Raw genomic sequence first — 10194 nt, forward strand, 5'->3', positions numbered from 1 at the left:
GCAGTGAGATTTAGTTATTAGGAGCTTGTTTTCAATGCATAAGCCCTTTAAATGAAATATTCTAGATTAAAGATTCATTATACATTTAAATGCTTAAAGTCATACTCCAGCTCTGCCCCTCTCTTAAATTGTTTTATTTGCAGAAATCCTGGGAATAAATAACGAATATTTGACCATTCTGAAGTATTGTCATTGTTGGTAAATGCCCTTGAGTTGATGCCGACTCATAGAGACCCAGTATAGGGTTTCCGACGATTAGCTGGTAAGTTTGAACTGTGGACCTTGTAGTTCAAACGGACCTTGCAGCCCAGTGTTTATCCTACAATGCCACACCAGGATTCCATTCTGAAGTCCATTCTGAAGCACTGGACTATAAAAGCATTCTAAATCTTCCATAAATTTTAATAAAAATATCCATTATTGAATGGCAGACCATTTCCATATGTATCTAATATGGTGGTGGTGGTGGTTAAGTGCCGTGGAGTCAGTTCCGACTCATAGTGACCCTGCACAGGGTTTCCGAATCTGTAAATCTTCACCGGAGCAGAAAGCCTCATCGGTCTCCCGCGGAACAGCTGGTAGTTTCGAACTGCTGACCCTGAGTTTGGCAGCCCGACTCGTAACCACTATGCTACCGGGTTCTGACCCATAGCAACCCTGTTTGGTTTTCCAAGGAACTGCTGGTGAGCTTGAACCACCGACCTTGTGGTTCAAATCGACTTTGCAGTCCAATACATTAGCCACACCAGGAATCCATTTCTTTGTATATGTATATATATAAAGTGAAGTAAACTTTAAAAAATGAAAATCAAAATGCAAGCATGCTGATAATAATTGCCATGTAATCTACATATACCAATCTACTGGACCAAGCCAACCCTCTTCATGAAAGATTGGAATCTCAATATTTCTGAAATGCCTTTTGTTTGTTTTTGTTTTCTTGAACTGACACTGTACCAGGATGATATCCTCATCTGGGTTAGCACACTGTCATGAAAGTCCTTTAACCTAGACCTGCGGCACTCCAAGTGAGACGCATAGGATTTCTTGCGCTGATGGGGATTGATAGATGAGACCATCTACCAGTTTCTGTTTCTGGGTGTCAGGTCGCTAGAGAATAATGTGTCTCAATGATTAATCTCAAACTGTGTACAGAGATATTGTTGTTGTTGTCATTAAGTGCCGTCAAGTCGGTTCAGATTTATAGCGACCCTGTATAGGGTTTCCGAGGCTAACAATGTTTTTGGGAGAGGGAAGCCTTGTCTTTCTCCTGTGGAGCAGGTTATGGGCTCCAACTGTGGAGATAAATTTAATTTTATCTCTCTTCTACACTGCACCCTCAGTATTAACACATGTTTACTTTTCTCCGGTAAGGAGCTTTGGTAGCATAATGGTTACAAATCCGGCTGCTAACCTCAAGGTCGGCAGTTAGAAACTACCAGCTGTTCCTCGGGAGAAAGATGAGACTTTCTACTCCCGTATGGATTTACAACCTCGGAAACCCTGTACAGGGTCACTATGAGTCAAAATCGACTCCATGGCACATTACAACAACAATTGCAGTTTAAATCCACCAGCTACTCCTTGGAAGCACTAGACAGGGTTTCCTATGAGTCGGAACCGACTCAACAGCACTTACCAACAACAGTAACATACTCTATGAAACCCTGGTGTGACGTTGTAGGGTAAGCACTGGAATGGTAGCCACAAGGTCGGCAGTTTAAACCCATCAGTCACTCTTGGAAACCCTATTCGGGGTTGTTATGAGTCGGAGCCAACTTGAAGGCACACAACAATAACAATGTTTTGTTAAGGAGTCCCAGCGGTGCTAACCACAAAGCAGTTCAAAGTCAGCAGTTCAAACCCACCAGTCACTCCACAGGAGAAAGATAAAGCTATCTACTCCTATAAAGAATTAGTCTTGACAACCCCAAGGAGCTGTTCTATGCTGTCTGGTAAGATTGTTAAGAGTCAGAATTATCTCCACAGCAATGGGTTTGGTTTGGCTTTAGTGACACTCTATGAGGCGGAACTCTGGTGCAGCAGTGGTTACTTAGTCTGCTGCTAACAAATAGACCACAGCTGCTGCTCCTCAGGAGAAAGATGTGCTAATGGTCATCTGCTTCCTTAAAGACTAAAGCTTTGGAATCTCTATGGAGACATTCTACTCTGTCCTACATGAAACAGGTCTATTGATTTTTGAGTCACAAATAATCATGACATGCAAGAAGATACTTATCAACTGGGGTCTGAGATCTTTGTCATTTGTTAAGAATTTCCTTGTACATATGACAACAATTAAAATAGAGATGTGTTGTAGAGCTTTAATTAATAAAACTAAAATAGACAGAATGGTTTCTCCATCTAACCCTAACACTCTGATGATGTTTAGCAACCAAGAGCTATCTTTCTGAGCGCTAAAACATCTATTGTGATGATACTGGTAAGATTTAAATACTTCTTGCCATTGAATAGAACCCTACAGATTTCTTGTTTTTCAGCCCAGTATGCTGTTTTTATTTTCATTTTCTTGACACAGCAAATGCTGAAACAATAAACTTCTGCACTGATTTCAAGTGTGTACAGATAAAGATAAAAATCTGTGTCATTATTAACTTTTCATCTAGCATTATATTTATGCTTAATAAGCTTTGATTACAAATCAGATATTTATTGATGGCAATATAAGGTATCAGTTAAAAACACGAGAATTAAAAATATCTGAGTTGATTTGAAATCTAGTCCATTACTCACTAACCCCATGATCTTTGGCAAGTTATTTAATCACTTAATCTTTAAAAAGAATATAATAATAGTATACACATAATAGAATTATAATAATGACCAACTGTATGTTATGTTAAATGCATATTACAATTATGTGAAGTCTTAGCACAGTGATAGGTGTGTATATAGAGAGAAAATGGATAAGAGGACGTAAAACATAGGAATGGGGAAGGACAATGGATTACAGAGTAAAATATAATGGAATTTGGTACCCTGTTTCAAAAATGACTATTTCAGCATCTTTTCTAGAGAGGAGTAAGCAGACAGTATACATTCAAACATGCTTATATTGCCATCAAAACAATGGTTTGGGAGTTGCCATTTCAAGAGGTGGTTTCATTCATTCTGTTGTACATTATCTTAGATTTGGTATAAAGTTATCCGTCTTCACAAGTTTATCTATTTAGAGTAGACTGAATTTTTTTCTTTATCATCAACATTTAGTGGAGTCTCTACCACAGATTAAGTGCTTACGGCAAGTTTGTGGAATTGAAATAACTCCAAATCACTGTCTGGTCACAAAACATATCACTTACTTTGAAAATGGACAAGGTTATCAATGAACTATAAATGAATGTATGTATGTGTTAATTAGTAAAAAGAAAGACAGCTCGATGTAGAACAACCACACACTGTAAAAAAGTTACGGCTCATAGGTGTTTGAAATCTACTTTCAGGTGTAGGTATATTTCAGGTTAGCTCTTTATACAAAGATCTAATATTCATAAAAGATGGTATGTATTAGACTTGTTTTTAGCAAAAACAAGTCACTGCGGACAGTGGCGTCACTGGGGTTGGTGTCACCAGTGTGGTAACTCATAATGTCATTCTTCCTGCCCATGGTTCTCCTCCAGTACCAGACCATACAGAATCTTCAGTAATCTTTGTTATCAATTTTAATCATAGAATAGTGTATGATAAATATTATTGTAAATTGCTTAAATGTGATATTTCTTAGATGATATGAATATTAACAACATAATTGTTTTTTTAAAACCTTTCTACATTGAATCGCAACACTATTAGTTACATTATTAGTAACTGAGTGGTGGTGGTGGTGGTGGTGGTGGTGATGGTGGTTTTCTGTGGAGTCGGTTCCGACTCATAGCAACCCTGTACGAAGCCTTTAAAATTTTTTCTACTTTTCCTTTCATTGCTACTTCATTCTCAAAAGTTATTGATACAGATTCACAAATACTAATACCACAATATTATAACTAAAACAGCAGAAAAATTGGCAAAATCAGTGACGACAAAAACACCAGCAGCAACAAAAATAGCACATGCTTGTAGCACGTGAAGGCAAAATCACATGATTCAAAACGTCATTATAATTGGATAATAATGATAGTTCTGATTGGAGTGCATGAAAAAGCTCAAAAAGTAAATTAATAGAGAGTCTTAGCCTTGTAAGTATACTGATACATGTAAGCTGACTTTATGGGGAAAAAATGTTTTTGTTGCCATAACTAAGTACAGGGATATTTTTATTAAAAATGATAAATTTTTGTGGAAATACTGCATAAATATTATATAGATGGTCTTTATAGACCTGCTCTGACGGTGTCATCTGGTATGGTCTACATCACCTGTGCCCCCCTAGTGACGCCACTGATTGAAGCCCTTCCCACTCTGGCTGGTGATGAGAATTATTACAAGAGTCAGTCTACATTGCTGGACTCATTAAAACTTTCTCATATTCTTTGCTATTTTTACTGAGAGAGGACCATTACTTATGAAAGAGCCATTTTCAAATTCAACTCTGACAGCTTTCTTTTCTCTCTCTTACCCACAGCTAAAATGACATATATTACACTTCATATGATTCATCATACAATGCAGTTGGTTGAAGGAACTTAGGCAGTCAGGTCACACATCTTATTTTCCATTATCATTGGAGTCTGAGAGGAACAAGTCTGAAACTGAGGCATGTAAGAAACAAATGTCTTCTTCACAGAAGTGCCTAAGTTGAAGTTATTTCCTACAAAGTGTGAACAACTGTCCTGAAGAATCCTGATGTCAGTGAATAAACTGTGGGTTGGAAATGGACACAACACTCTGGAATCATCTGTCAGAAGTACATCTCTCTCTCTTTTTTTAAGTGAGGTGACCCCTAGGTAATAGACAGACCTTTCATCATTATTTTCTTCAGGGAAATTGCCCTCCAGTTTCAAAAGTTCATTAAATCCCTCTGAGAATGTCAGATGTGGTGGAATTATATTAGGATGCTGATCTGGTAAGATAAAAAATGCCTGGGTCTCCATCTCCCATGAGCTACTAGACGAAGAATCCTTCAGTTGAGAATTTTTGCTAGAGAAGCACTTGCTGACAGAACTATTTATAAGCCCTTGCTCTTCATCAGTTTCACTTGACCTAGAACTACTGACGAGTATGGCATATTTAACGGAGGGTTGTCTCAGGCTCTCATCATCCTCACAGGTTATCCCGGTGCCTTCAGCCTCAGAGAAGCTAGTACTGTGACACTGGTCACTCATACAAACAGAGCCCATATCAAGATCTGGAGTTGTCAAAAGTACAGAGACCATTGTTGCTGATACCGTCTCATCTTTGTTTTTCCATGCTGAGTCAACACTGATATCTTCTGAAATGGCTTCAGGCTCCAAAAGAAGAGGACCAAATGCCAGTGATTCTGCATGCTTGATAAAAAGATGCTCAAACGTTTCTGGCTAAAAGAAAAGATACATTTTAATGCTCTTTGATACTTTTTTTTTTTTTTTTTGCTTTGCTGCGGCATACATGAAGAAACAGAAGTGTGTAAGTGTATATGGATTTAAAATAAAGGAATAAATCAAGCACAAATTAACCAGATTTGGACAGAAACCGATATATTAAACATCATAATGGAGAGCCAGCATACATTAGTGTTTGAAAGTGGAATGAGACCAGACTTAAATTTCTCATTCTCATGTGAAAGTACACTTTCACTTTTTTCTTATGTAAAATGTGTTCAATACGCACTTTATGACTTTGTGGCATTAAGTAATTATATAGTCTGACAATGGTCAGTTCGTAATAAACAGAAGTTACTGTAATTAAAAGTGCTATCTTTTGAAGAATTCAGAAGATAATAGTAAATTAGGTTCCCCAACTATCTACCCCATTGCCTTTGAGTCAATTCCAACTCATCGAAACCATAGAAACTCTATAGAACAGAGTAGAACTGTCCCATAGGGTTTCCAAGGCTGTAAATCTTTATAGAAGCACATTGCCACATCTTTCTCCTGCTGAGTTGACGGGTAGGCTCAAACTGCCAACCTTTTGACTAGCAGCTTGGTGCTCTTTAAATTAGATTCCTTAAATTAGGCTTTTTAAGTTAGGTTTCTACAACCTGAAAATGTAAGCCCCTTAAAAAAAAAAAAAAAAAGTTGATTAGAATATAATCAAATAAGCAAAACAACACATCAAACATGTCAACAGATAGTTTAAATAACTATCTCATGACATAAGATGTAACCTAAAGGCAAAATAATTGTTACTGGTAACTTATTTGCCTTGCATTATATTGAGAATTTACTTTAGACTATCTGAAAATAAGAATGAATTAAACTTATAGGTTGAAAACAATGATAGTGAGAGAGATGATCATAGACTTGTAGGGTACTATTACAAATAATGTCATATAAAATATATACTATGAGACATGTGAAATGAAGACAACTACACAAGACAAATGCACATCATATGTTTTATAGGAACAATGGATACATCACAACAAAAATGCTTGCAAATAGCACAAATTAAGAATCTATGTGTAAGAAGCTCAACTCATACATTTTAAACACACTGAAAAAACAAATGCAAAATAAAAATATTGGGCATACATTATATTTAAAAATCAACAAACTAAATGCAGCATAGAAACATGTTCAATTTATGTCATATATAAAACTAAATTTTTGAAATTTACATTTTTAAAACTAATACAATAAATTCAGATTTATTGCTTGAGATAATGGCATACTTTCTAATGGCAAATGCATTACATATAAAAATACAATTCATTTTGCATAGTTTCAAACCCTTAAATGAAGTACATTACTGATTTAACCCTAAAAGTATAAACATATAAAAAACTAAATATACTAGTAATGTTGTTGTTAAGTGCTCTTGAGTCAGTTCTGACTCACAGTGACCTTTATATAAGACTTCTGAGGAGTCGCTGGTGGGTTTGAACAGCCAACCTTATGGTTAGCTGTCCAGTGTTTATCCAATAGCACCACACCAGAACTTCATAATAGTAATAGAATAGACTTATATAGATACCAAACTACTGCAGAATAATATGCGTAAATACAACTTTTCCTCACTCTAGGTACATAAAGGATGGAAGGAAAATTGTTCCTGTAACTATTCTCTTTCTGAAGATTTATAATTAGGCTTATGATAGTTGCTAATTTTTTCTCAAAACTTTGATCATATATGTATTGAATTGTCTTAAAATTTATATGACTCTGATCTTTATTTGTAAATAAGATGGCCCAATGAATGAATTACATACTATTGATATGAAAACAAAAAGTACCTTCAAATAGACCCTAGTATGTAGTCAGGCTCACATATGTTCTTCAAATTATGTGTTTGACATACTTTATGCTTTCTAAAACTGTAAATCTGAATTAGTTTGGTTAGAACCAAATGCCTTAAAATCATTAAAATGGAAGATTTCACTAATAATTACTAAGAAACCATATACCCACACATGATTTGAAATATAATTTATCAATGGGTCGTAAGATTTTATTAAATGTATGCTCATTTAGAAAACAACTTCAATCACCATCTACATCTCGTTTTCTTGAGAATTTAGAACAGCCTTAATACATATTAAATATATATTCAGCTGATAGGAATTAAAGAATAGATTCATATTTTCACACTTTGATTTAATAGCCAAAGAAGGCAAAAAAGGGCATGTTTTTCAGCTTTTGGTTTTTGTTGTTGTTTTATGTATTCAAATAAAACTATGAATAAAAGCTAAGTAAAAGTGTTTCAAATATATCCTAAATTTGACTATTACTGGAGTTTATCCAACAGAAGTTTTGGTTTGGTTTGGTTTGAATATGAGAACTGCATTACTCAGAGTAAACTGAATTCATAGAACATGTAGGTGGTCCTTTTTTTTTTTTCTTCCCAGAGTGAAAAATCCTATCCTCACCATGAACAAATTCTAAAAGCTCCAAACTTCCTTACTTCACTGTTCAATCTCCTGTCTGCCAGAAGTTTTGGGTGGTTCCATGGAAATAAACGAGGTTTAGGCAAGGATTTCACAAGGAGACTGGGTTTGAAGCTGTCCTTGCCAGATCTGGTCAATCTGATCCGGGTATATAGGGTCATGCTGGTAAGAACTGTAACTTTTACTGGCCTATGACCAGCACAAACCACAATTCTGGCTTTCTTTGAACTGAAATGGAAGTTAGTACATATGCCATTTTCAAAGCTAATGAAAGTTGAAATTCTCAAATTAACCAAAGGTAAATACAGATAAAAGCTACAAAACATTCAAAAGAACACAGAAATGGATTAATTTTAGTAGCTAAACAGAATGTAAGATAGAAAAACTTGGGACATAAAAATAGATATCAAACACACCCACTGAATTCTGGTGCTAAATATCATTGTATGAAGTTACGTGTCAACAGTTATAGTTTGGGGGTTCCCTTTTTAGGAGGAGTCATAGCATTGCTTACTATATATCTGATAATATCTAACAGACATGTGATGATAGCAATAGTCATAAGTATTTAAAATATTTTATGAGGAGAAAAATTATAAATTTCAAGTCACAAAATGAATATTACTTTTTAAGATTTAAGTGACCTGAAAATTCATCATACATCCAAATTATACTGAACTCAGACCTACATCTTGACTCAAAATGTACACATGTATTTTTAGTTCCAAATCAACATAATCCCATTATATTTTAATTCTTAATAGATCAATCAAAACTTTTTTTTTTAAGATTTGATCCCCTTCTTCAAAACATAAAAATCTTCTAATGCTCTATAGTTGGGAAGTTGGTACATTGAGTTCATCTGTAGGGATCATGAATAGACTTCAAAGAATGTCCGTTCTCTGTTTAGATAAAATAAAACAAAGTAAGAAAGCAAAATATTCTTCAAAAATCACTCAGAAAGCAAAAGACAAAAGATTCCAAAACCATTTTCTGTTACAGTTCTTTGCATTGTATTATAGTAAATAATTTTTATGGAAAGGGTAAAATTTTGCATGAACGTTGTCACTCTCGGTTTCTTAATAGATGCCTTTACAACTAAGGCATTTGCTGTAAGGATAGTCTTAATTACTGGAGGTGAGAAGGGGCTATAGAGGAATAACAGATTAAGTAAAAGCAGAGAAGGATAAAAAGCTGGAAAATAAAATGGAGGGAAAAACAAAAGCAGTGTTAGAGGGTTTGGGACAAGAAAGCATAGAAGAGTGGAGCAGTGAAAAAATAAAAAGTACAGGGAAAGAAGAGATAAAATCATGAAGAACAACAGAACCACAGACTCATTATCATGGATTCTTTGTTAATCCAAAAATATCTAACAAATAATTGGGTCTAGTTCTCCTCTATTTTCAACAATGCAAATGAGATCCACTGAAATTATTTGCAAAGATTACACAACTAATTGGAACAAAGTGAGGACCCAAACTTAAGTCTTCTCTTTCTGGTTCATTAATATTTCTATACTATAATGTAAGATGAAAAAGTATCTCCAACAAAAGTCTACAATGAAGACATGCTCATTGTTTTACTTTTTCTACACACAGTGATAGAGATGAGCTGATTACCTCACATATGCACTCTTTGTTTCCTGGTTACCCAAAGACATACATATAAATACTAAGGAAAACATGAAAATAAACTGAAGGTATATTTTAGAAGAGTAAAATATAGACTTGTGAGTCCAATAATTTGCATTAAAGGACACAAAAGAACCAACTAACTGTGTGCTCTTCCATACTATTGTATGGTCATTGTGGCAACTTGAAGGATGAAATTTCAGAGATTTGTGAAGATGGTACTGAGGAAGTTACTGGGTTGTTGAGCTTCTTCTTTGGAGGTCTATTCTACTGTAGGCTGAAGAATCCAGAAAAATCTATAGAACCCAAATAAAAATCTATTTGGCTGTAGCTTTAACACTCTTAAAAAAAAGTAAGTTGCTAAGTAGAGTGTGCTTTTGTGAAAATGAACATAAAATTGTTATGCCTTATAGATAACCAGGCATCAGCTTTAGATCAAAAAAAGAGGAAGAAGAAAGGAAAGAAAAATACGGATGATGATAAAACTATAAAATAAGTAAATAATGAGAAGTTATTATTATTATTATTATTATTAAGTGCCGTGGAGTCGGTTCCGACCCATAGCGACCCTGTACAGGGTTT

General features: G+C 35.0%; 1 protein-coding gene across 1 annotated transcript in view; it reads right to left on the minus strand.

The window, feature by feature from the left end:
- Positions 1-4643: 4643 nt before the first annotated feature.
- LEPR (leptin receptor) overlaps positions 4644-10194 on the minus strand; it is a 116170-nt gene continuing 110619 nt past the window's right edge. Inside the window, exon 18 of the mRNA XM_006862501.1 lies at positions 4644-5474. Coding sequence (XP_006862563.1) covers positions 4644-5474 — 831 coding nt within the window. The remainder of the gene's footprint in view (positions 5475-10194) is intronic.

Source organism: Chrysochloris asiatica, unplaced genomic scaffold, assembly GCF_000296735.1.
Source record: "Chrysochloris asiatica unplaced genomic scaffold, ChrAsi1.0 scaffold00048, whole genome shotgun sequence".
Lineage (NCBI taxonomy): Eukaryota > Metazoa > Chordata > Mammalia > Afrosoricida > Chrysochloridae > Chrysochloris > Chrysochloris asiatica.